The sequence below is a fragment of the Heloderma suspectum genome, chromosome 3 (assembly GCF_057233095.1).
Source record: "Heloderma suspectum isolate Gila_16-S chromosome 3, 16-S_ref, whole genome shotgun sequence".
NCBI classification, from domain to species: domain Eukaryota; kingdom Metazoa; phylum Chordata; class Lepidosauria; order Squamata; family Helodermatidae; genus Heloderma; species Heloderma suspectum.
In genome coordinates, this window is record NC_139460.1 from 118,559,030 (window position 1) to 118,585,653 (window position 26,624).

At 43.4% G+C, this 26,624-nt stretch overlaps 2 protein-coding genes across 3 annotated transcripts in view; one reads left to right on the forward strand and one right to left on the reverse strand.

Annotated features, from left to right (window-relative positions):
* Nucleotides 1–5,628: 5,628 nt before the first annotated feature.
* Nucleotides 5,629–24,632, forward strand: LOC146350111 (arylsulfatase D-like). The gene is made up of 9 exons (XM_084844270.1): nucleotides 5,629–5,763; nucleotides 6,456–6,577; nucleotides 7,213–7,335; nucleotides 9,970–10,393; nucleotides 12,886–13,022; nucleotides 13,806–13,940; nucleotides 17,327–17,489; nucleotides 18,768–18,889; nucleotides 23,160–24,632. The coding sequence occupies exons 1-9, from the start codon at nucleotides 5,708–5,710 to the stop codon at nucleotides 23,528–23,530; spliced, it is 1,653 nt and encodes a 550-aa protein (XP_084700396.1). The 5' UTR covers nucleotides 5,629–5,707; the 3' UTR covers nucleotides 23,531–24,632.
* The window catches only part of GYG2 (glycogenin 2), a 29,740-nt gene continuing 27,096 nt past the window's right edge, over nucleotides 23,981–26,624 (reverse strand). For both annotated transcript variants that reach the window (XM_084844272.1, XM_084844271.1), the window contains exon 10: nucleotides 23,981–26,601. In XM_084844272.1, the coding sequence (XP_084700398.1) occupies nucleotides 26,440–26,601 (162 nt within the window). In that variant the 3' untranslated portion in view covers nucleotides 23,981–26,439. The remainder of the gene's footprint in view (nucleotides 26,602–26,624) is intronic.

Consider the following 26,624-nt stretch of genomic DNA (forward strand, 5'->3'; position numbering starts at 1 on the left):
ATAAATAGCCAACCTTATTCTTAAGGTTCAAGCTGGGAAGCATTTCCGTGTCATATTGATCTTCCTTGTAAAGGTTTCATAGCCTCTCTGTTCTTTTTTCGTATTAGGAAATGGAGACTGCTATAGGTGGTGCAGATGTCTGAAAAAAATTCTGGTTTTAAAGGGAGAGATACAATTGTCCATGTTTCCCAAGATAACTCACTGTTCATATCAGTAGACCGTTCACGAGTGGGACCTGCAACAATTTGTTGCAGTGTGGAGTGCTCCCATTTACTGTTCCAAAACTTTAAAGTCTTCATGCCCATGGGTCAGGGGTCTCGAATATAAATATGAGGTCTTCTTAAATATGAGTCAGAGGTCTTGTAGGGGGTCGTGTAGGTCTACCCAAACCCCTCATTCAGGTCATTTAACCATTCCAGATCAAATTGGCCATCTTCAGTTTGAAGTAGCCTCTTCAGAGCAAATTGTTTAACCCTTTTAGTAACAGATTAACATCAGCCATTCTCCATTCTCCCTCCCATTTGATTTTCTGTCCAGGAGAGTAGGGCTGCCATCTTGTTTACTGCTCCTGTAGCTGGTGAAGTTTTTCCCAATTGTGGAGATAAGCTGGGGGGGGAAGTTTCACCTGCAAACTTTAGTGTAGTAGGCTGCTGATAAACCAACCTTGTGGATTCCTTGAATGGAAAGGTGGGATATAATACCCCAAATAAATGCACAAGAGCAAGAAAGGTGGGATATAACATCTTGGGCAATGGTTAGGGGGGGGGGGCAGGCAGGCAGATAACCTTGACAGAGTAGCCATGTTAATCTGTTATGGCAGGGGAACAGAACCTATTTCAGCCCAAGAGCAGAACTCCAATTTGGAGAAGATCTTGGAGGCTGCATTCCAGTGGGCAGGGGAAAAGGCAAAAAGGGTAGAACCAGAATTCCCGCATACTTTAGTTTAAAGGTCTTACTGCATGTAATTCAGCCTTGGGATAGGCATTTCAACCTTTTAGAATGGCAGAAAGGGCAGAAAAGCTGAGAAACAACCAAATGATTGGTGGTTGGGGGAAAGCTGGTAGGGCCAGGGGAACATACGAACATAAGAGCCCTGTTGGATCAGACCAAGGGTCCATCTAGTCCAACATTCTGTTCACACAGTGGTCAATCAGCTGCCCACAGGAATTCACAGGCAGGACATGAGTACAGCAGTACCCTCCTGCCCATGTTCCCCAGCAACTGGTGTACATAGGCATACTGCCTCTGGTACTGGAGGTAGCACATAGCCATCAGGACTAGTAGCCATTGATAGCCTTCTCCTCCAGAAATTTGTCCAACCCCCTTTTAAAGTCATCCAAATTGGTGGCCATCACTAAATCCTGTGGTAGCGAGTTCTATAGTTTATGCGCTGTGTGAAGAAATACTTCCTTTTATCTGTCCTGAATCTCCCACCAACCAGCTACATGGGATGACCCCAGGTTCCAATATTTTGAGAGAGGGAGAAAAGTGTCTCCCTAGGGGCCCAGGAGGGCCGGATTTGGATACCGGGCCTGAGGTTCTTCACACCTGTGTTATGGGGAAAACAAAAATGTCCTGTGGCACCTTAAAGTCTAACCTGTATTGTGTGGCATTAGTTTTCACCGGCCCATACACACTTCATAGTGGGTGCCCTATGGCATAAAAAATCACTTGGTCTTTAGGTTGCCATGGGATTCTCTGTTGTTTTTCCCTTCACAAATTGTACCAAATTGAACTAGTAGGTCACTTACTATTGGCTCATCAAAACCAGTACCTGAAGTGATTGGGTACAAGAGCAGTGAAACTGCTATAGAGGCCCCGAGAGTTGATGAGATAAGCAAAACTGAAAGCCATTTGTTTGTAAGCTTTCTGAGAATGGACTTTGTACACAGCTATTCAGGGCTTCCTGTCAATTTTTAACAGCAATATTATCACTAAGCCCACCCAAGTACTTGATAAGCTATTAAACAAGCAGATGGTGGAGAAAACAGCTGTCAAAAAGACCTGAAAGCTGTTCTAGCTGTATTACTTCCTAATACCTAGTGGAGTGGTGATGCTTAACAAATTGAAGAATAGGATCTCCAGGTAAGAGAAAAGGATTCAGCAGGAGTTTGCTTCTGGTGTTCATTTAAAAAAAAAAAAAAAAGAACAACTAATGCTAAGTCTTCTCAGTTATGTTGTCAGGGATTCTTGTGTTTCTTAGGAGTTGCTAGGAGGAGCATTTGCCTCAGGAATGTGTATTTTGTACAGGCAAATCCAGATAGTATTAAAATCTTTGTCCACATATCTCTGGTCTTTCAGTGGTAAATGGGGAAACTGGCTATATGGTACATAGAGAACTTATTCAAGCAAGAGTCGGCTATTTTTCAACACACCAATAAGGTAGCAAGTGCTTAACACTTTACTATTACCACTGCTGCAACAACAATAACAACAAAAATTAATACAGCACCCCGTTTAAGGAAAAGAAGAGGAGCCAGGAGCCTGGCTGTTTCTGAGGTAGTGTTTTGGTGCCCCTTCTGTAAATGGTCAAGGATCTGTGGGCTGGGTTCCTTTAGGATGAAGAGCTGAGGTGCCATGGGGGCCATTTTTGTATGTAGAATAATGGTTTCTGTGGTAGCTCAACTCCTGGCTCACCAAAGGAATTCAAAGACAGAGTGGGCTTCTTGCTCTAGGAGTGTTGATAGTGTGCCCATTGTACCACACCACACACCTACATCCTTTCCACTTGGTAGGATGATACAAAAGACCAAGCTACCACAGAGTGCGAGAGACACAGCAAAACTGGTTCTTGTGACAGCATGCAAATATCAATATTCTATTCTGAGTTAATAAAATGGGCAGGGGGGGAGGTAAACAAGCTGCCAATTTTCAGCCATTCTTAGGCCCTGTTCAGACATTATGCTAAGCCATGGTTGGCTTAGTGTGATGTCTGAACAGGCATCCATCCCAACCATGGTGGTTGCTAAGCAAGGACTAACCACAATCATTAAACACTTGCTGCAAGATGGTTAGTGGGCTCTACCATGGCTTAACATGATGTCTGAACAGCCTCCGTGGTTAACTGACAGCTACCATAGAGTTCCGTGGCAATAGGAGCCAAAGAAGGAGTAGCTGCTGAGCACCAAAATGGCCAGCAGCGCCAAGCACCAAAATGGACAAGAGCGCAAAGGCCTCTGGTATGCATGGCTGCCCATCCAGAAGACTGCAGGTTCCTGCGGAGGGAGGGTGGTTAGAGAATGGTTAGTCTAACCATGTTGTGGAACATGGTTCCCTGCACGTGTGGCAGTAGCACTTGCAGTGGTTAGCAGTAACCTCCATACACCATGGTTAGCCTAACCACCCTTCCCCAATGTGCTTCTGAATTGGACCTTATTCTTTTACCGTTACATGTGTGTTATTACGGTAGCAAAACTTATCAGGTGTACACTCATGGAAAAGACTACCAAAGCAGTCTGTTATTTTTTTTCATTTGTACATTGGAGATTGGGATTAAGTGTGTAAATTTTCTGAGTGCAGATTTCCCATTTACTGTTCTTTATTATGCTATCTGTTCCACCCTTCCTGTCCTGATAGGATTTACCAATTGTTGGGAAGAAGACTTAGAGACATATGCCAGTCATTATGTTAATATATTTAATAATTACTCATTCTCTTAGCATGTTGCCTTAGGTTATTATAGAGCAGGGGTCCCCAACTCCCAGGCCATGAACCAGGACCAGTCCGTGGCCTGTTAGGAACCGGGCCATACAGCAGGAGGTGAGCGTAGGGGTGTGCGAAACCCCCTTACCTTGGGTCCGTGGGGGTCCGCGGGGGGGGAGGCGATCCCTCCCTCCCTCCCAGAATCCTCGCCGGCCCTGGCCGGCTCCACTCCGCGGCGAGTCTGCGGAGCTGCCAGCCGGCTCCGGCCGCTGGCGGACTTCCGGCCGCTAGGACACAAATGGTGTCTGCATAGCGGAAGCCATTTGCGTCCCTGTTCTTCAAGTTACTGCAAAGTAATAAATGTAATGTGCTTGAATCATCCCGAAACCATCCCCGCCGGTCCGTGGAAAAATTGTCTTCCATGAAACCGGTCCCTGGTGCCAAAAGGTTGGGGACCGCTGTCATAGAGTAACTTCTGTGTGATGATTAGCCATTGGTCAATTACACAGTAGCCCTGTTTGCTATGGCTGCAAGAAAATTCCACAGCTGTCTTGTTGTGAAGAATAAGTGCTTAACCTGTTTCCCTTATTTCATTCTCTACTTTTATTGTGACTTTATTGTGGTGGACTATGGCTAAATACAAATGAATGATATTTCTATATTAATAATAATTTTGTATAGTTCCCATGAGAATACTCAGTGGAATTTATCAGGTATGGAAACACATTTTCGTTGGTCCAAAAAGTTAGAAATATTTCACAGGACACGTGTTTGCTTGTGCAAGCTGACCTGACAATACCTGAGAGCGAGCTTCCATGAGCAAGTGTAATATGTGAGCCAGCAGCCCACGGACCTCGGCTATGACAATCTCCATCCATTCTCGTGGCTCTTTGGATTCTGTACCCAACCATCTCAGACCTGGTCTAGATGTTACTCTTGCCTCAGGGGTGCCTTAGAATTGTGTCTGTGGCAGGTTTCCCACCTTCACAATTAAAAATAATAATAATTAAGATTTTGTTTTTAATCTGGGTTTTACTGTTGAGTGCCTTTGGCATAAAAGTGGGATATAAATTAAATACATAAATCGAGCACCTTTTGTGCAGATGGTAAATGAATTTTAAATTTGGCTAAGTGTGTGCAATATTTCATGACAGGGAAAAGACACCAAGTGTGTGGTGTGATTTGGTTTTCTGAATGGATGCTGCCACGGTCATATTTGTAGTTAAGAATGCCCAGCAGCGGGGTTAGTGTTTATGGGGGAAAGGGGTGATTATTCCCAAGGAAACTTCAGCATAGGAAAAGAACAGGTGGGGGGAGCTTGCATAGGAAGTTACTTTATACCATGGCAGACCATTGGTCCATTTAGCTTAGCATTGGCCTGGTTTGCATGACACTAGTTGGTTAATAAGCCCTGCTGGTGTGTTAACCACCCCCATGCATGCCGGCTCATTTCCCTAATTGTCTTTGCCAGGTGCAGGTTATTGTGATGTCTGAACCCGGCAAGGGTGGCTGGCTGAGGTGGCTAACAAACCATAATCAGCAAACCATAGTCTGCTGTAGGGTTGCTGGGTGGTTTGTCAGCTATCCAGCCAGCCACCCTCACCAGGTTCGGACAGCATGACAACCTGCGCCTGGAGAAAGTAATTAGGGAAATGAGTTAGCATGTGACCAGCATGTATGGGAGTGGTTAACAAGCTACCATAGCTTATTAACCAGCCTTGCATCATGTAAACAAACCTGGTCATTGTCTACACTGCAGGGTAGAAGCTCTCTAGGGTTTCAGACAGGAGCCTTTCCTAGCCCTACCTGGAGATGCTGGGGATTGAACCTGGGACCTAAAGCATGTGATCTACCACTGAGCTACAGCCCTTCCCCTACTGTTGATGATGATCTCCCCACACACCCCGCCATCACAGATGATTGTAAATAATTCAACCTTAGAAAATTCTAACCCAGATGGTTTTGCTGCTGTTCTTGTAGATGCAGTTTAGCTATTTTGCTAGTTTACTCCTTGTTTGCCCATACATATGGACTGATTGTGTCAAGACCCAACATTTTGCTGATCATGGCAGACGATCTTGGGTATGGAGATTTAGGATGCTTTGGTAATGATACCATCAGGTAAGTGTAACCTTAAAAACAAGTCTGGACTAACCGGAAAGGAGGAAGTGAGAAGTTGCAAATAGCGCAAAGGCTTCTGATGGGAGGAAACTGGGGGAAATGAACTGAAATGGAAGGCCCCTTTGAGGAAAGAAAGGTGGCACAGAAATACAAAAATAGAATGGGATCTATTTTAACAAGCCACCCAGAACTCTATTACAGCTGAGGTATTCTGGGTGGCTTGTTACCCATGGCAACAAGCCACCCTAGCTGGGTTCACATGACATGACAGGCTAATCCCCCTGGCATGCAACCAGCACACGCAGGGTAGGTAACAAACCACCATGGTTTATTAACCACCCTACGATGGTGAGAAACAAGTCTTTGTGTAGCCTAGTTGGACTCTGGCAGCTAATATTAGCAACAGGCCTACATTTTAGCATTGGCTAAGCATGTAATTCATACAGCTAAATGAGCATATTTTATTATCTCTCTTTTTTAAGGGTGTCACAATGTTGTATAGTGTTACTTACTAGATTATTAGTAGATAAAATCCAAGCTTGTCTTTGTTATCCCTACAATCTACAAGATATAGCAACTAACTACCAAAGAAAGGCTGCACATTGCTTTAACTGCTCTTTTCGTTGTTATCCTGCAGATAAGATAGAACATGTTGCCTTATTGTACTAATGTAGAACTCTTCCTCCTATTAGGACTCCTAATATTGACCAGCTGGCCAAGGAAGGAGTAAGGCTTACTCAGCACATTGCTGCAGCCTCACTTTGCACCCCAAGCAGAGCAGCTTTCCTGACCGGCAGATATCCCATCAGATCAGGTCGGCACCCCCTTCAGTGGCTGATAGATGTACACGTACAGAGGGAGATGTGGACACACCAGTGGCGCACAGATGACAAGGATTAGCCTCAGCCACAACTATTTGTAGTAGACTCTGGGAGTAGCACGTCTATGGAGGCCTCCCCTTCTGTGCTACAGTTGTGCTGCCATTTCCTTTTGCAGAACAGGCCCTAACATGGGCAAGGCCCCCAAGCCATCAAGCAGCACAGGACTCCTGTAGTCTATGCATACAGCTTAGACCCAAAGCAGACATTACTTTAAAGACATAGCTAGCAACTATGTATTTTTTTACTCTAGAGTAAGTGCAAGCGGCCCAACCTGGATTGGAATACTAGCATGGGGGGTAGGTGGGCTTTAACTTTTCCACTCCCCTGCTGTGGTCCCAATCCAGATTGGGGGTGCAGAGTGCCTGCAGTTTATATGGCCATATAGTGAGCTATTTATTATCAATTCAGGCCTGCATCGCTTCCTGGGTTGACTGCAAGAACAGTCTTCACACACCTATCACCTCACAGCTTCCAGAAACTGGGAGCCCCACCCACTCTCCCACCACCAGCAGCAGGAATGAGCTAGGATGGAGATAGGGAATAATGTGCGTCTCCTTTTATATCTCAGGCATGGTATCTAGAACTCAGCCTCATGTCTTCCTCCGGACTGGTGGCTCAGGGGGGCTCCCCACTAATGAAACAACATTTGCCAAGTTATTACAGCAGCAAGGCTATACCACTGGCCTAATAGGTACAGTATGTAGCCATGTTTTTTTACCTTTCATTGACATTGCCAGGTTTAAGAGTTTCAGATTCTTCTTGGGGTCTTCAGGTGAAGGAGTAAAATCTCAGGGTGAGCTTCCAGAATCAAGAGGGCAACAAGGTATTTTTCACAGGGCCCATCCAGCCTTCCCCCCCACCCCCACCTTCTAAAACTCCAGTTACCCCCTTTTCCAGCATGTTCTCCCAGTCCTAGAGTTTCCCTACACTAGGCTGTAAATGGGCTGTATCTGGTGGGATATTTGGTCATGCTGTTGAAAAGGCAGTTAGCAGAGAAAAACAAAAGGCAGAGCAGAATGAGCGCTTACCAGTCCCACGTCCACACAAAAGGCCAAATTTAAAAAGAGACCACACCCGTCTTTAGTGAAGAAAAGGTAAAATGGTTTAATCACAATATTCTTGCACATACAAGCAGGTACAGCATATTGTTTCAGACAAAATTTCTTCAGTCCATTTCTTTGTGTCCTGTAACACTGGTAGGAGAGAGAGAGCAAGCCACGTGCTCCCAGCAATGGAGTAGAGAGACAGAGAGGGAAGGGGAGGAGCAGGAAGGAGGAGCCTCACTGTAAGCTATAGAGATCCTAAGGCTAGCTATGCCCATGCATTAACTAACTAAATGCAACACTGGCCCCTTCCTGTAACTTGCAGACAAGGTTGCAATATTCCCAACAGTATCTACTTTAGGTTTCAGTGCAGAATTGAGATTAGAGCACCAGACAAGAGTGTTTCCTTTCCTGTTTTTCTGCTGTATAACCTCTAGATGGCGCTGTGGTGTAACAATAGTTCAAATACACCAGTGAAAAAAGTGGTTTATTTTGCTTTCACAATTAAGTGCCCCATTTTCCCTGCTCTAAAAAATCATTTAAAGTGCTCGTTAAGACACAGATGAGAAACTGGAGGGTTTAAAGAACCTGTAAACAACTGTAAGAGATGATAAGCACACAATAAATGCTTCATAAAGAAAAGCCCCTAGTATCTCTCTCTATCTCTCTTTACAGGGGAGAGTAACTGAGGGGTGGGCATCAATATAGGAACATTAAACCTTTATTGAGAACACACAGGAAGTGCGGCTGTAATTCTGTGCTAAGGATCAGCTAGGAGGAGAAGCGTGACGTCTCTCTCTTTCTTTCTTTTTAATCACCAAATGTCTCAGGATCTGTTCCCTGCTCTAAGTAGTGCAACCGCTAAGGTCCAAGGCTCAACTCCCTGTCTGTCTGGAGACACCTGGCAACACCATAATGACATGTAAATTATTGTATTAGTATTCTTGAAGTTCAGTTGCTGTTCAGCTTCACATACTCATGTGGCATGGTAATAGATTGGGGTTCTCTGTACAATTAGAGATAGGTGAGAAACCACTCATCTTGGATAGACCTGGGTGTGAACTATCCCCCGCACCCAAAATGGGAAATAACTCACTTTATTTTCCAAGCCAGTCAAGGCTAAAAAGCCCCCAAAGCCAGAGGGCTGCTTTTCAGAGCCACGACCAGGAAAAGGGGGGGCACCCACCATGGGGGACCCTCTTATCCTCACCTCATTCTTTTCCTGCTGGCTTTTAGGCAACAGGCCAAGGCAGTTATCTCCTAAAGAGCTTTTAGGGTGCCCAGGCTGTTTTAATTTGTAAGTGAGTGTGTTGTACTCCCCCTGAAGGAGCGGGTTCATAGCTTGGGGGTTCTCCTTGAGCCATTTTTGTCACTTGAGGCTCAGGTGGCCTCAGTGGCAAGGAGTGCCTTCTACCAACTTTGGTTGGTGGCCCAGCTGTGCCCCTATCTGGACAGGGATAACCTGGCTTCAGTTGTCTATGCTCTGCTAGCTTCCAAGTTAGATTACTGCAATGCACTCTACATGGGGCTGCCTTTGAAGACAGTTCAGAAGCTGCAGATCATGCAAAATGCAGTGGCCAATTTGATAATGGGGACCAGAAGACATATAAGACAAACTCTGGCCCATTTGTACTGGCTGCCTGTGTGTTTCTGAGCCCGATTCAAGGTGCTGGTTTTAACCGATAAAGCCTTACACAGCTTGGGATCACAATACCTGACAGAGTGTCTCCCCTGACAAAAACCTACCCATACACTGCACTCAGCATCTAAGGTCTTCCTCTGGGTGCCTACTCCGTGGGAAGCTTGGAAGACAGCAGCAAGGGAGAGGGCCTTCTCAGTGGTGGTCCCCAATTATGGAATGATCTCCCCAGTGAGGCCCACCTGGAGCCAACATTGTTATCTTTTCAGCCCCAGGTTAAGACCTTTCTGCTCTCCAAGGCATTTGGCAGCATATGATGAGTTTTAATTGATCCTGGATTGCTTGCTTGCTTGAAGTTGTTTTAGATATATGTTGTCTTGTGTATATTGTCTGTTCATATGTTTTTTCTGTAAATGGCTTTTAACCTCTGTATACTGTACTTCCAATGTTTTTAATCTTTGTAAACCACCCAGAGAGCTTTGTCTATTGGGCAGTATAGAAATGTTAATAATAATAATAATTCTAAATTAATGTGATGAGTATCCAGCTGCTTATCAGGATTTTATACAGATTTTGGGTTTGTGAGGTTAAAAACCACTTTTAAGTTGATTAATACTTCAGCTATCACTGTTTGTCTTCTCAGGAAAATGGCACCAGGGTATGAACTGTGAATCTCGTGACGATCACTGCCACCATCCTTTAAACCATGGCTTTGATTTTTTCTATGGAACTCCTTTTACACTTGTGAATGAATGTCAGCCTGGCAAACATCCTGAGCTGAGCGCATCAGTGCAAGCTACATATTGGTTTTACACACAAATGGCTGCCCTTTTAGTGTTCACTCTTCTGCTGGGGAAGATAACTGGTTTGTTCTCTGTGAAATGGAAAATAATTGCATTTGTTATTCTGTGCAATATCTTATTTTTTATCTCCTGGTTTTCCAATTACGGATTTGTAAGATATTGGAACTGTATCATGTTGAGGGATCACGTAATTACTGAACAACCAATAAAGCTGGAGCATGCTGCTTCCAGGATAGTGAAAGAGTCTGTCTCGTTTATTGAACGGTAAGTAATTAAATTATTTAACTTCAGGGTAACTGTACTTTTTCAGATTTGAAAAGAGTGGCCTGATTTTGAAATTTCCATCAAGCTTAGGATAGGGCAGGCCTACATGTTTGCAAGTATAACATCTCGATTTGCCACAGTACACCAGTGTCATAGGGATGCTTTTTGGGCACTGAATGTGGTTGCACTGATGCAAATATTTAGGACCTGTGTGCCCTGCTGAAGTGCACAAATACATTGCACTCAAGGCAGCCACATGGCAGTGTTCATTAGGGATGCAGAAATGTATTCCATTTGTATTTAAATGCAAATTTATCTAATTTTGCACTTTTGAACCACCATGCAAACCGAAACTGAGTTATCCTTCAAGGGTACTTGTGTACTTCTCCAAATGTTGCTGTGGAATTCTCCAATGAAAAAAGACAACATGCATATATTAGGGAAAATAATTTTCAAAAATGCATTGTATTGGGAAAATAGCTTGGGAACAGTGTGTATATTGGGCAAAAAGCATACAAAAATGGATTTATTAGGAGAAATGTGAACAAAAATGTTTATGAATTTTCATGTGAATCTTAAAAAAATAAATTCAGAGTTCAGAATGAACTGAACTTAAGGCTGGAGAAATTCTTAAAGTTCAAGACAAACCGAAGTTAAAATTGGAAAGCTGAGAAACTGAAAGAAAACGGAATTGGCAAATTCGTCCATCCTTAGCGTTCATATAAACTAATATGAGCCTGAAATGTGAGTTTTCCTTTGCAGCTTGCTTGGGCTCAGACTTTGATAAAAAAAAAAATAGCTGTGAGAGAACTGGAGTCATGTCTGTGTGCAACTTGAAATCATAAAGCTTTTCATTAATTTGGCCAGAACCAAAGGTCAACAAACATAAGGATAATAATAAGAGCGTTCAGGGCACTTCACATACATTATCATGTTATAATTAGATGAAACCAATTATCTGGATCCATTTCAGTTGCAGCTCAGGCCAGGTTTTGGCATCGAAACAGGCTTGGTGACCCTGTATGATGGCCAGTGTCAGGAGAGAGACAGGGGGAATGAGACCCTGTTAACTCTCAGTCTCTCAGCAGCTTTTGATACCATTGACCATGGTATCTGTCTAGCGTGATTGTCTGAATTGGGAGTGGGAGGTACTGCATTGCAGTGGTTTCGCTTCTGCTTGGGTGCTCAGCTCCCGAAGGTGCTGCTTGGTGGATATTACTCAGCTGCATTGATTCTCTGGTATAGATTCCTCAGGGGGCAATTTTGCCTCCACACTATTTAATAGCTACATGCTGAGAATTGGTGTCCAACAACAGCCGGAGAGCCACAGGTTTTCCACCTCTGGAATAAGCATATGGCTATAACTTCCCTTCTCCCTCCTTGTCATCTGTGTGTGTGTGTGTTAAAGTAAGTTTTAAGCCTATGGTGAGTGGGGGCCTTGTCTATTTGTACAGCACCTAGTATAGCTTTAGGTGCATTGTTTGATTCTATCAGGTTCAAACTAGATGTGATCAGAAGATCTCGCCCAGTCTGAGATGATTTGCTGCCTGAGGCAGAGCAGCAAAGGACCCCTCCTCCAAGTCAAGGTCACCCCGGCAGAAAGTCCCACAAGTGCCTCCCCATTCTTGGCATTAATACAACACCACCAGCACCACCACCAACAAATTAAATAACTAACAATTTGCTGCCCTTTTCATGACCTCCCCAAATCAGCTGCCCCACTCTGCCTAATGGTTGGACTAGACTGTGGAAGATTCATGATCAGATCTCCTGGCATCTTTTTTAGCCTTCAAAGCAGCCATATGGGGCCATAATGTTGAGGAGTTGGGGATAGCGCTTTCCTCCTATTCACCCTATTCCATTTCCCTGAGAAAAATCTCTCCCCACCTGAAGCTGCTACTGCGAGCCAATGTGATGTTGTGTTTAAACTGTTGGACTGAGACCAGGGCAATATGGGTTCAAATCCCATTCAGCCATGACCCTCACTGGGTGACCTTGGGCTAGTTATCTCTCTCAGCCTAGCCTTCCTTGTGAGGGTAAAACAGACTGGGAGAGCCATGGTAGGCCACTTTCTTGGAGTATGGGGGTGTGAGATCAATATAATGATTAGCCGCAGACTTGGTGGGGAAGATGGTGCAACGGCTAACAGCAGCTTCAAGGATGGGGGAGATTTCCGTCGAAGAAACAGCACAGGGAGAAAGAGGTAGCCCACCTCTCCCAGTTGTGACCCTGATCCAAGTTGTGAACCCATGCAGCTGCTTTGAAGCCTAATAAAAGACATGTGATCACAGTTCTCCCACAGCATATTGAGTGTGGCCATCAGTGTAAATAAATAAATGTGGTATAGAACATCAAATATTTTGTTTGTATATGCGATCACTGATCTCTGCCTAACTATTAATCCCACTTAGTTAATGGATGGTTCTGAAATAGGAAAAACAAAACAAAAGAAAGCACTTAAAGGCTTTATGTTTTTACTTCATATTTTTCAGAAACCAACAGGAACCGTTCCTCCTGTTTGTTTCTTTCTTACACGTCCACACACCCTGCTTCACAACAGAGATGTTTCGTGGGAAAAGCAGCCATGGGTTATATGGAGACAATGTAGAGGAGATGGACTGGATGGTGGGTAAGTTGTATTTTTTATTATCATATTTATCTAAGGAAGAGAGTAATCACCTTCCTGGGGCTCTTTTCTTCTTCTTGAATGTGTAACTTCCTCAACTGAAGATAGTATTTAGTTTGGTACCTGATTTGCAAATACTTGGAACAGAGATACATAAATCTGCAAGTTCTCACTTCCGGTCACCAGCTCCCTAAAAGAGCTCCACTGAACTGCCTTTTCTCCAACATCAGAGTTCACTTGATGGACTCAAAAATGTGTCTTGTATAGTCTGATAATCGAGTGACAGGAGAAAGGAGGAAGGAACAGAGTTGTATATCTAAGGTTATATTATGGCAATATCTTTTCAATGTCTGCCAGTGACAGATACATTTTGCCTACAACATCCTTCTTCAACCTGGTGTCCTCTAGATGTGTTAGACTAGAACTCCCATAATATGGAGGGCACCAGGGTGCAGAAGTCTGGTCATACATGATCAGGTATGAATTCTACAAATATGTATGTATATATATCCTGCCTTTTTTCCTCAAAGGAACCCAAGATGGCTTATATAATCATCCTCCTCTCCATTTTATCCTCACAACAACCCTGTGAGGTAGGTTTGGCCAAGAGTCAATGACCAGCCCCAAGTCACCCAGTGAGCTTGATGGCCAAGTGGGGACTTGACCCCGGAACTCCCAAGTCTCAGTCCAGCACTCTAACCGCTACACAACACTGGTTCTTTGGCACACTGAAGTAATTTCTGTTCGGCTTTAAATGAACTATTGGGCGTTTTTCTAACACTGTAGGAAAGATTCTTGCTGCTATTGATAAAGAGGGCTTGAGGAACAACACTTTTACTTACTTTACATCTGACCATGGAGGATATTTGGAGGCTAGAGAAAGAAATGTCCAGCTTGGTGGCTGGAACGGTATATACAAAGGTAAGATAGCCTTTATCCATGCACAAGTAACTTCCCATTTGGATTACTGCAATGTGTCGTATGTGGGGCTACCTTTGAAAACAGTTTGGAAGCATAAGTTTATTATTAATTAATTAATTTAATTTATATCCTACCTTTCTTCCATCATGGAACTCAAGGTGGCTACATGTGGTTCCCATGTGGTGTCCCCGCCAAGAGCTGACCAGACCCAGACCTGCTTAGCTTCAGCAAGGTAGCTGTTTCATGTGCCTTCAGGAAATGCCCTGGGATATATTCTAAGTTGGCATAGAATATGTCTGTGAGACTGCTAACTAGGACTGGGCATTACAAACATATGTGCGCCAGTACTTTGTCACCTTCACTGGCTTCCGGCTAGGGATGTACGAAAGGTACTTACCTTTCCGCGGATTATGCTGATGCTGGGGGGGAGGCGTTCCGTCCCTCCCCCCGGAATCCTGGTCGGGGGGGAGGCGCTCCGTTCCTCCCCCCCGGAATCCTGGCCAGCCGGCTCTGCTCCGCAGGGATTCTGCAGAGCCGCCAGCCGGTTCCGCCAGCAGCCGGGCATCCGGCCACTGGCTAGCAGGGACGCAAATGGCGGCAGCCGTAGCCGCCACCGTTTGCGTCCCTGCAGTCAGCTGTGATAGGCTACGTAAATGTTTACGTAGCCTATCACGGCTGATTAAAAAAAAACAAAAAACACGTGTGTACGCAAATGGCAGCACCCATGGGCGCCGCCATTTGCGTTCCTTATTTTGGCACGTCTTAGTCTACGTAAACATTTACGTAGACTAAGACGGCGAAAATAAGGGGAACGCAAATAGCGTAGTGTCTACGCTATTTGCGTTCCTCTTATTTTCGCCGTCTTAGTCTACGTAAATGTTTACGTAGACTAAGACGTGCCAAAATAAGGAACGCAAATGGCGGTGCCCATGGGCGCCGCCATTTGCATACGTGCTTTTTTTTTTTTAATCAGCCATGATAGGCTACGTAAACGTTTACGTAGTCTATCACAGTGTTTTTTTAAAATCTAGCTGTGATAGGCTACGTAAATCTTTACGTAGCCTATCACTTTTTTTGTTTTTGGGGTTTTTTTACCTGGAAATGGCAGCGGCGGCAGCTAGTCGGAAGACCGGCCGCCGGAGCCGCCGAACCACCGCCAGAGCCGCTGCCGGAGCCACCGCCGCCAGGAAGATCCGCCTAAGGTAAGTGCTGTCCCGGGGGGGGGGGCATTCTGCCACCGATTTCGGGGGGCCGAATGCGCTGGCATTCGGCCTCCCCGAGATCTGTGGCGGAACTTTCGTACATCCCTACTTCCAGCTCATTTCTGAGCCCAGTTCAAAGTGCTAAGTTTGACCTTTAAGGCCCTTCATGGCTTGGGACCAGGGCACCTGAAAGTCTGCCTTCTCTTGAGATCTTCTTCAGAGCCCTGCTCTGGATGCCCCTGCCAGATAAGGCATCACAGGTGACTACAACAGACAGGGCCTTTTCAATAGTGGCACCCCAGTTATGGAATGTGCTCTATCTTGTGTCTGTGAAGAAAGGTAGATACAAATTATACATACACACACACACACACACTATACTAGTGTAGATGCATTATTATGGGGTCTGTTTTCCCAAACTTAGCGACTTCATATTTATTTATTTTTAATTTTCAAGCTATCTTTGCTTTCCCCATATTTTTGGAACTTTGCACTCTTAAGCTTTTCTCCTTTTTAAGATCATCTCTTCTTTACATATATTAATAGCCTACAGTATCTCTGCTTTGATATGCTTTTTTCGTTTCCCAAAAGTATTTAGTATTCTGGGGATGTGTTTGGTTCTTGGTTTGAAATCGTATGCATGGCTGTAAAGTCTGGGGTTTTAAGAAAGGATAATGATACGTGGACTTCATAAGGATGCATTAGGTTTCAGCAGAATATGAAGGCTCAAAGGCACTGAGGGAAAAAAAGATGTGGCATCTCTGAGAGCATCAAAATAAGACTCCAAATAGCAGAGTGTGTAAAGACTCCCCTTCTCTAAGGGTTCTGCATTTCTTCATCACCCTTCTACTTGAGTATCTTACACTTAATTTGAGTATTAATTTCATCTTCATGGCCAAAGACAAGCCTTATGGAGTTCCCCTGGAACAAGAGATGGTGGTCTGTGGGGGACTATGAACTACCTCATGAGAAAATGTTTTCCATGTAGAACCATACACTTTCTTCTTTTCTGTCAGACCCGGATGATATCAAAAAGTTTATGTTTATTTGTGGTACTGGGCACATGGTAAATATCTTTTAAAATAGTGGGCTCAACATGTTTTTTTCACAACTGTTGCCTCAGGCCAAAGCAGGCCAAATCAGACATTACTTTAAAAACACAGCAAGCAACTGCATCTCTTGGTGTGTGTTTTTGTTTTTTTCATGCTACAGTAAGCTTGGGGAGTGGGGGGGGGGTTAACCCTCCCCACCCCATTATGGGCCCAATTCAGAATTGGGCCTCCATGCCTGCAATTTATAGTGCTGAACAGTGATCCATTAAAACAAATGGATCTATTAAAGCATTTATTATTATTATTATCATCATCATCATCGTCGTCGTCATCAATTTATGAGCCATCCTATAGCCGAAGCGCTGAGGACGACATTCATAATAAGAACAACAAACAAAAAAACTAATAGAACGCATATAACAGAAAGAATTTAAAAGCAGCAATAAAACTTATTTTAAAATGTTTTAAAAGGAGACATAAATAACTAATAAATAAAAGTGGTTTACAAGATAAAATTATAAAACAATAAAATATAGAATGCAATTTACTTAAACAACGCAATTAAGTAAACATCTAGGGCAGTATCCAATGCCACCCGCATGCTACTTATCTATCACTATTGCAGTGGGAAATAGCGGTCCCCCAGGAATCCAAAGCGAGCAGAAACACCAGTTTCTTGAGGGGCACAGATCGGCAGAGCTAACAGAAGGGAGCTCTGCTGACCTGTCCCATTCTGAGTATTTCCGCTCCTTCCGGGGTGATTTTAGAACTGCGAATTCCTCAGTGCACAAGTAGTGGGTCCTATGAGCACAATGGAAACATCAAACGCTGGATGGCAGTATTGGACACTGCCCCAAGTGTGGAGAAAGTGTGCCCTGTGGAGAAAGCCATTATCGAAGGGCAGACTGCCTATCTGTGGCAGGAAAGTAGACAGATGGAAGTAGATCTCTACCAACTGGATGTGGGGGAGGATCCTTTTTTCATTCACACTGGAATCTAGAGAGTCTTTTGAATAAATTAAACAGCTGATCTGCACATGGGCAACTGTTTAAACTGTGCGACTTAATTGCTTAATTGTAAATTTAACTCAATACTTCATGATTTTTCTCTTCTACTACCACTTCCATGGCAGGTGGAAAAGCCATGGGAGGCTGGGAAGGAGGAATCCGTGTACCTGGAATAGTTAGATGGCCAGGAATGGTGGCTGCGAACACTGTTCTTGACGAACCAATAAGTCTGATGGATATTTATCCCACAGTGGCTCACTTGGCTGGGGCATCAGTGCCACAAGACAGGTACAGGATGCTGGTCTAAAAGGAGATCAAGAAGTAACTGAATTTAGCTAAGAAAAACTTGGAAAAATAATTCCATTTAATCATATCCACTAATTTAGCTTTCTGGCACATTACAGTCTTGAGACATCTTCATTACTTGTCATCTACAATGCTGCATGTGTTCTGCAACAATAGGACTAAAGAAAGTGGAAATATTTTGACCTCTGAATAACATTTATTTTAGTAAAGTTCAGATGAGCTTCCTGAACTTCATAGCAAAGCAGATGTTTGTAAAATTAACTTTATTTTTACAAAATGGCTTCATGTTTTAATTGTTATAGATCTGTAAGGATTTGGGATATGCTATCTTAATAACAAGAACTGTGTAGCCATCGTATCCATACTCAATGAGTCAGTCACTAATGTGTTGCAAGGTACAAATGAATCCTTCTGGTCAAAGTCATTAAATGTTAGGGGTTTGTCAACTTATTCATGAGTACATATCCATTTTAAATAAATGGCATGACCCCCCCCCCGGGGGGTCAGGCTGTAAATAACCTCAACTTTTGTATCCGAAAATCCCAACATCCATGTGTCCTCTGATGCACACGCATAGATTTGTTGCACATGTGGTGATTTGTTCATTTCAATCCATGGGTGCTTTCCTTCACACATATAGTTTGTCTTCATCCATTGATTTCAACAGGGAAACCATGCCAGATGTGGGAGCTCTCAGTTGTATCCAAACACTGTTCACACATAATGCTAACCCATGGTATGAGTTGTTGAATTCTCGGTTGTCATGATGTGCAAACCCAGCCATGCTAGCAAACCATGCATTGTTAACCATGAACAATCCAGAAAAAGAAACTATTGCTTGTTGTTGCATTGTGAACTCTGGGTTGTTTAAATTATGGGTTGTCATTTTGTGTGAACCGCAGAACCCTGGATTGTTTCTAGGCTACAGCAGCGGCGGGCTAAAGTGGTAAAAAAAAAAAAAAAAAAAAACACCCTCATAATTCTACATGCCAATTCTACAGTGTTGCAAAAGCAGTTGGATTATAGGGAGAGAGCAGGTGGAGGAGGGAAACAAACAACACAGGGAGGGACTGAGAAAACGAACCATGGTTTGTTCCATTGTCTGCCAAACAAACCCTGGGTAGGGCAACACACCATGGGTTAGTCATGGATTAAATGGGTTAGCATTATGTGCAAACCAGGTCAAAGATTAGTCCTACTTAGAATAGACCCATTGAAAGGAATGGGACTTTCACCACTCTATTATTCCCTTCATGTTAGGGTAATCGATGGCAGGAACCAAATAGCTTTACTGCGGGGAGCAGCGCAACACTCAGAGCACGAATACATGTTTCACTACTGTGGGCTGCATTTACATGCCGTGCGCTGGTACCAGAAAGAGAGTGAGTACAAAAACTTCTCCCTCTGGCAGAGTGATGTATTTGGGTAACATAAAATGCTTAGCTAAGTCTGAACCATTCAGTATGGTTGCTTCTCAGTCAAAACTGGTTCCTGGCTGGCTGTACGGATTCCACGCTTTGACGATTACAAAGCAAAGAACCTTTTATGATATTTTTAAGAAAACAGGTTTCTTTCTGGTATGATCATTAGGCTAAGCTTCAAACCATTTTGGAAATGCTTGGTGAAAGCTGAGGAACCAGAATGGACTTTGCCAATGACTGACAATGGGGAGGTTCACATACTCACGAATTTTAAAGCCTACACGTGTAGTTGAGTATTCAGTGTTTGCACACTCTTGCCACAATGCACACAAAGTAATGCATTGGATCCAGATCTTCCACAAGTGGAAGGGCTGTGCTCACAGAAGGTGCCCCCAGCTGATCCCCCCTTCCCCCCACATACACACACCACAGCTCACGCCATTCAGCAAAGTCTCCAGTCTCTCTGTGTAGCATTTTCCAGGAGCAGGAGGTGCTGCCATGGGAAGGAGGGTCTGGGGAAGCCCACTTCCACCAGCACAATTGATCCAGCTTAAATCTGGATCCAAACCAGTATGTTTGGGCCATACTTATATACCGCTACATATACCTGATGCCTGTGATCCTTCTCTCTCCCGCTTAGGGAGCAAAAACAAGACTCTCTGCTGAGTCCTTGTCATGAATTGAGTCAAGTGACATGCTGTGCCCCAGCCACAGTTTGACCATGGGTTATCAACAGGGTGTAGCAGGGGTGCTGAAACTCTTTCAGTCCGAGGGCCAAATTTAATTTTGGAGAAGCTCTCAAGGGCCTTGTTCCAATGGTGGGTAGGGCTGAAGGCAAAAGGGGGTGAGGCCAAAAGCAAAGGGGGCCAATAATACCAGCATATTTTAGCTTAGAGCTCTTACTGTCAGTAACTAAACCTCAGGAGAGGCATGTCAACCTTTTAGAATGGGGAGGGGAGAATGTGCAAAAGCTTATAAAGCATCAAATGATTGGTGGTCAGAGGAAAGGGAATGGGGCTAGAGGTAAGTGGCATGGCCATCTGGGGACCCCAGGTGAGCCAGATTTGGCTCGCAGGTCTGAGGTTTAATACCCCGTGTTATAGTCCTCTTTACTTGCTTCCATTATTTACTTAGAGGCTAATGAGTAAGGCTGCAATCCTATGCACACTAAACTGGGACTAAGCCCTATTGAACACAGTGGGATTTACTTTAGCGTGAACATGCATAGGGCTGCGCTTGCTTGCACAAGCAGCAATGACATGAATATCCATCACCCACCTTATCTGTCTTCAGGGGGTTGTGCTATATTACTAGGGCAGGTTTCTCTCTGCAGTACAGCTCTGTGATTCAACAAAACTAAGAAATTCAGTAGGACTCCTAAAATATAATATGACAGCATAGATAAAGGGATAAACATTTTTTCGTTAATTGAAAGCGTGCATGTTTTTACACATCACTCAGCTCTCCATGTAGACACCTAAATTCTTTTCATTGTTTTGTTTGCCTCTACAACTGGAGGCGGAATGTGTGTTATTAAATGTTCCACTAGAGGGCAAAGGTACCCAAGCTTTTCATGCACAAACATGCATTTCATTGTTTCCTTTTTCAATGTTTATTTTTCTGAGAAGTGGCTATTCACAGCAACAGAATAGCTAAGTGGTTATGACACCTACATTTCAAAAGGATTCAACCTAATCATGCATAATTGTAGAGCATATAGCCACCATATGGCTCCAAAACAGTCTTCAACATCCAGAAAGATCAAACAGAAACGACTTCTATGCTTTGTGAAATATAAGCAACTAGTGCGGGAGACAATGCAGGTTTGGACTTTTGGGCAAACTGAATATTGGCCAATAAGGCATGTGATCCTTATTCATTCATAAGAACTTGTAGATGTTGCATTTCTGGGATTAACAGTTGACATTGTAGATCCTAAGAATAAATGTACTAAACATGGTTTGACAGTATTGTTGTTTAATCAAATTATATACCAATTAGGCCGATTAGTTGCCCCCTTAAGCTTGAAATGGTATGGCCCTGTGGAAGTTGCTCCAATCATACACTGTTTTCTGTTGCTGTTTTCATGTGTTCTGGAGGACATCAACATGCATGCTGAGGTCGCTCAGTCAGGAGTGGCTCAGGATTTCATGTCTGCCATGGCAACCATGGACCTGTCCTAACTAGTATCTGGCCCTACAAATGCAGCAGGGCACACTCTCCCATCTCATATTCTGCTCTGGTGGAGTTGGTGCTATGAAAGTGGAGGAGTTACATGTGATTCTGTTGTCATGGACAGATCACTATCTGGTTAGTTTTAGGCTGGCTGCCAGTATGAACCTCCACAGGGGTGGAGGAGTGGTAAGAAGGGTCCATCTCAGGCACCTGATGGATCCAAATGATTTCCTGAATGCAGTTGGGGATTTCCCTGCTTTGTGTATCGGTGGTACAGTTGAAGCCATGGCTGATCTGTGGAATATAGACTGGTGACACTAAGCTCCCTCTCCCTCATGATTGAGCCAGTTCAGTTCTCTAGTTTAACAGGGCTGAGGGCAATCAAACAGGAGGGACATCAGCTAGAGCACCATTGGAGAAGAACTTGGGATGAATCCAATTAAATATGGGTAGAAGATCGTTTAAAGACCTATACTGTGGTGGTAAGGGCAGAAAAGAAAGTTCACAGTCCTGTCACCATCGCATCTGCACAGACTAGACCGGTGATTCTGTTCCATACTATGCAAGGCCTTTTTTGCCAGGATGCTGGAGACGGGAAGCAGTCGGTGGCTTGCTGTGAACAATTTGCTTCATTCTTTGTGGATAAAGTTGCTCAGATTCCCCTTTTGGACTCCAATATTGGGGCAGGTCAGAGCAATGTAACCTTGACCACCACTTGTCCAGTTGTTGTGGATTCTTTTCAGCTTGTGGATCTTGAAGATGTGGACAAGGTATCTGGAGTGGTGAGGGTCCAACCACCATCTGTGTACTTTATCCTTGCCCTTCTTGGCTGGTTAAATCAGCCAAGGTGGGAGTGGTGCTGTGGCTAAGGGAAGTGATTAATACCTCGTTGGCAGAAGGTTTTTTCCCCCTCTTGCTTAAAAGAGGCAGTAATAAGACCTTTAGAAACTCCTTCTCTTGACCCAGGAGATCTGTCTAACTATAGGCTACTGTCAAATGTACGATTCTTGGCTAAGGTGGCAGTATTGCAATTCCACATGCATTCTGGATGAAACTGATTATCTGGATCTGTTTCAATCAGGCTTTTGGCCAGGATATGGGACTAAGACTGCTTTGGTTACCTTGGTGGATGACTATGCTGCTACCTGATCCTATTAGTTTTCTTGGACCTCTCAGCAGTTTTTGATACCACCAACCATGGTTTCCTTCTGGACCATTTGGCAGGGCTGGACCTTGAAGGTGCTGTTTTGCAGTGGTTCTGGTCTTTTCTGTCAGGCTGTGTCCAGAAGGTGGTGCTGGGGTATTACTGTTCAGCTGCACATCCATTGGCCTGTGAAGTCCCACAGGGCTTTATCCTGTCCTCCATGTTGTTTACTAATTACATGAAATAGCTGGGAGAGGTCATTCGGAGCTTTGGAGTAAGGTACCACCAGCATGACACCCAACTCTATCACTCTTTGTCATCTAACAACAGGGAAGCCATTGAAACCCTTGAATACTGCGTGGGTTCAATAATGGGCTGGGTGAGGGTGAACAAGCTGAAGTTAAACCTAGACAAGACAGAGATGTTGTTGATCAGTAGAAAGCCTGAGTCCTGGACTGGAATGCAGCTTGTTCTGGAAGGCATTGTGCTTCTCCTAAGGATCAGTTCCATAGCTTGGGAGTGTTCCTTGAAGCTATGTTGTCCATGGATCTTTAGGTGGCAGAGGTGGGAAGGAGTACGTTTGCACAATTACGCTTGGTGTGCCAGCTGTAACCCTTCCTGAATTGGTCTGACCTGGCAACAGTTATCTATGCCTTGGCTACATCACATTTATGCTATTGCAGTGTACTTTACATGGGGCTACCCTCGAAGAGCGTCCGGAAGCTTCAATTGGTACATACTGTGGCAGCTAAGCTGGTGAACAGGATCAGAACCATATCACACCTGTCCTGAAAGATCTGCACTAGTTGCCAGTTGCTTTCTGGGCTCAAGTCAAGGTGTTGGTCTTAACCTTTAAAGCGCGACGGTATTTATCTGCTGAGCACTAAATAGCATTAGTTTCTTCTCTCTAAGGTGGTGCTCTCTGGAAGGCCCATTATGTGACTCCAACATTTGAACCAGAAGGGGCTGGAGCCTGTTATGGAAAAGGTATTTGCCAGTGTGTTGGAGAAACGGTAACCCACCACAACCCTCCCTTGCTTTTTGACCTCTTACGTGATCCTTCCGAAGCCAATCCGTTGTCACCGACATCTGAGCCACGTTTTAACACAGTTGTAAGTCATATTGAAAGAGCGGTGGCACAGCATCGTAAGACACTCACTCCTGTCCCAGAACAACTTGATGTATACAATGTTATGTGGAAGCCATGGTTGCAGCCATGCTGTGGGACTTTCCCTTTCTGTTGGTGTGATGATGAAAGTAGTAGCGATCCCACAATTATTTAAGCAGATTGTCAAAAGGATCGTTTGGCCTAGAATAAATACTTCTGATGCATAACCTACTGCACATCAAAGTAGTTGCAAAAAATAAATTACATATTGTATAGTGAGATGCCCTACAGTCATAGAAATGTAGTAGGGCTGGAAGGGGCCTATAAGACCATCAAGTCCAATCCCCTGCTCAGTGCAGGAATCCAAGTCAGAGCATCAATCCAAGTCAGAGCAGAGTCATAACAACAATATGACAGTACCACTGCCACAGACTAGATAAACCTCATAGATGAGCAGGGTCTACAGATCATTCAAATTGTCTTCATTTAAAAAACGATGTAGGCAATCTTGAAAATTTCTTCCACTAAAGAGCCAGAACCCACTACCTAATAATTCACACTACAAATACCAACTATAGATGCCACACACAATCCCAAACCAAATACAACAAAAATAAGCCAAAGTAGAAATCAGTAATATAAAATGTTTATTTGATAATGAACAATGGTACAAAAATGAGAAAAAAATGGAGAGAAAAAAGGAAGGATTTGTACCTTTTATTATATACATACAAACCCATAAAATATCCATGCAGAATTATAAGGTAAGTATGGATAGAAAAGTGCAGATACTGGTGACAAGAGGGTGACCCTCCAGCAGATTGTAAAACTAAACTAGTATCCGCAACTATTAAAGGACACCCTGCTTAGGAAGAAAGCAAGTGATCTGGATTTGACCTTTCCAGTTATGACAGTGCAATCCTCTGTATATCTACTCAGAAGTAAGTCCCACCGAGTTCAATGTGATTCCACTCTAAAGTAAGTATGTATAGGATTGCAGCCTAAAGCAGGGGTATAGCATTTACAGTAATGTACAGGGAAGATGTAGGCATTAGTGGAAATTATTTTATTATCTCCCAAATTATGTAATAGACAAAAGGAGGTTTTGGCAATAGTTTCCAATTACCAATTGTAGGCACACAGAGTACTTGTTCTTTAGTGGCTCATTTTAGTGTAAATTTCCCAAATAATTATCGTAGGCAATTATCTTAGGATATTAGGAGAAATATACTAAAATTTAAGAACAAATGCTCTTAAATAAAGGCTCAGTAAGTCACTGCTTCACCACGTGTGGTACAATCCTATACATGCCTAGTCAACAGTAAGTTCCACTGAGTTCAGTGGGACTTACTCCCAGGTAAGTGAGTATAGGAATCCCTTTTGTTTGAAAAAACCAAAGTGCAATGAGAAAGAACAATGGTCTAACGAATCCAGTGTCATCACATTTTTATACTGAAGAGTCTTGTAGCACCTTAAAAACTAACCATTTTATCATGGCATAAATGCCTGTGACTAGAGTCCACTTTATCATATGAGGTATTCACCTGCATCTGATGAAGTAGATTCTAGTCATGATGCCTTATGCCATAATAAGATTGTTAGTAATTGTGCTGAAAAATTCTGGTTTTCTTGTAACAGACTAACACAGAAGGTATTACTACATTTTTATAAGTGTCAGATTTATCAGATTACCCGATGCAGCAAACAAACCCTAGAGATGCACCATCTATACCGCTTTCAGTTATTTACAGATATAAAGTTTAAATATTCAACATCTAGCTCACTAAAAGTTAATAGCAATTAAGTCCTTTCCTCAACTGTCCCAAATGTACTGATGCTTGATAAGACATTATATAATACTTATATTTAGCACCATTGTAGGAGGCTGCTCTTTCCAATTACCAACCAACTAATAAACTCTCCAGCTCTTCTAACTTGTTAAGTTACAGTAAGCCCTGAAGAAAAATGTATTTGTTTTATTGTTCGTGGCAGAAAAGATTAATGGGGATTTTAGTAACCTTGGAACCATTCTGTGAGAAACAGACGAGCCAACTTTCACCAGCCCCCAAAGACACACAGTAATTCTTGGAAACAGGAAACAATGCCCGTGATCCAGTACACCATGGGGGAAGCCTCTGTACACAAAGGATTCCTTTGGGACCGACATAGCCCTGTTCCTCTCATTCCTCAGTCATATGTGCACCTAAAGCCACTAGGCTGAAACTGGCAATCCCCATCTATCTTGACAGAAGTTATTCTTGCTTCAGAACAGAAGGGGAGGGCTGGAAGGAGGTACAGGCCTCCTGAGTACACGCATTAGATGGAGGAAAAAGGGAAAACAGGGCTTTGTTGAACCTATAGGAATTCTCAATGCATGGGTGTTGGATTGTGTCCTGTGCATATTTATTAACCATACCTTAAAAGTCTTTTGACCTTTCATTTACAAGATTTGTATTCTCCTTGCTAAAGAATCAAGTAGTATATAGTGTTTGGTCTATTAGTATAAAACTAATAATTTCAGATGAAGGTGAGAATGTTTTATGAGGCACTGCAGGTCAACATTAAAAACAAGAATATGAGTTTAGTAGGGAGTACACCACCTCTTTGTATGAACGAACAAGAAAGAGCAAGAGGGTGCTCTCTGTTGGATGCCAAAGTGTTGACCATCTTCATCTATAGATGTTGATCCAAAAAAGAAAGTAAATTAATCCAAAAGAATACAACTTTGGCCAATACAGACCAATCCCCACTAAAGTGAATAAAAATCAAGTAGCATTTCCAGTTAAAAGTTATCAGTTAGCAAGACTGGGGCAGATGAGCTTGGAGGTTGCTGCCAAGCAGAATAATCAGTACTGGACAAGACGAAGCAACAGTCTGATTCGGTATCAGGTAGTTTTATAAGCCCATTGTGTTTCATCTCCCAGGACCAAGCACTGCCACAATACATACACAGGTGCATTTCGCACATACAGCCATTTTTGTTTGTGTTTCCCCAGCACAACGGCAAGGATCTTATCTTGGAGATTTCACATACATTGCAAATGTAAACAGTGATCAGTCACCATAAGGGTACAAAATCAAGCTCTACAATAAAAAGGCATCTAACTTCTTTTTAATGTTTTCAAAAGCATCCTTCCCCAGATAGTCGATGTGGCCTTCCTCCCATTTCCTTCGTTCATCTTCTGAACTTGGTTCCTCTGGTTCTGGCTGAATAGATAGCTCTGAAACAGAACTAGTACCCTCATCCTGTGAGAAACCAGAAAGAAAGG

Bases quoted from the DNA above. Each gene is read 5' to 3' on its own strand.
- LOC146350111 (XM_084844270.1), top strand. From the start codon at position 5,708: ATGGCAGACGATCTTGGGTATGGAGATTTAGGATGCTTTGGTAATGAT. The intron at 13,023-13,805 runs GTAAGTTGTATT...CTAACACTGTAG, and splicing joins GGAGATGGACTGGATGGTGG to GAAAGATTCTTGCTGCTATT. The intron at 18,890-23,159 runs GTGAGTACAAAA...CTTCTCTCTAAG, and splicing joins GCGCTGGTACCAGAAAGAGA to GTGGTGCTCTCTGGAAGGCC.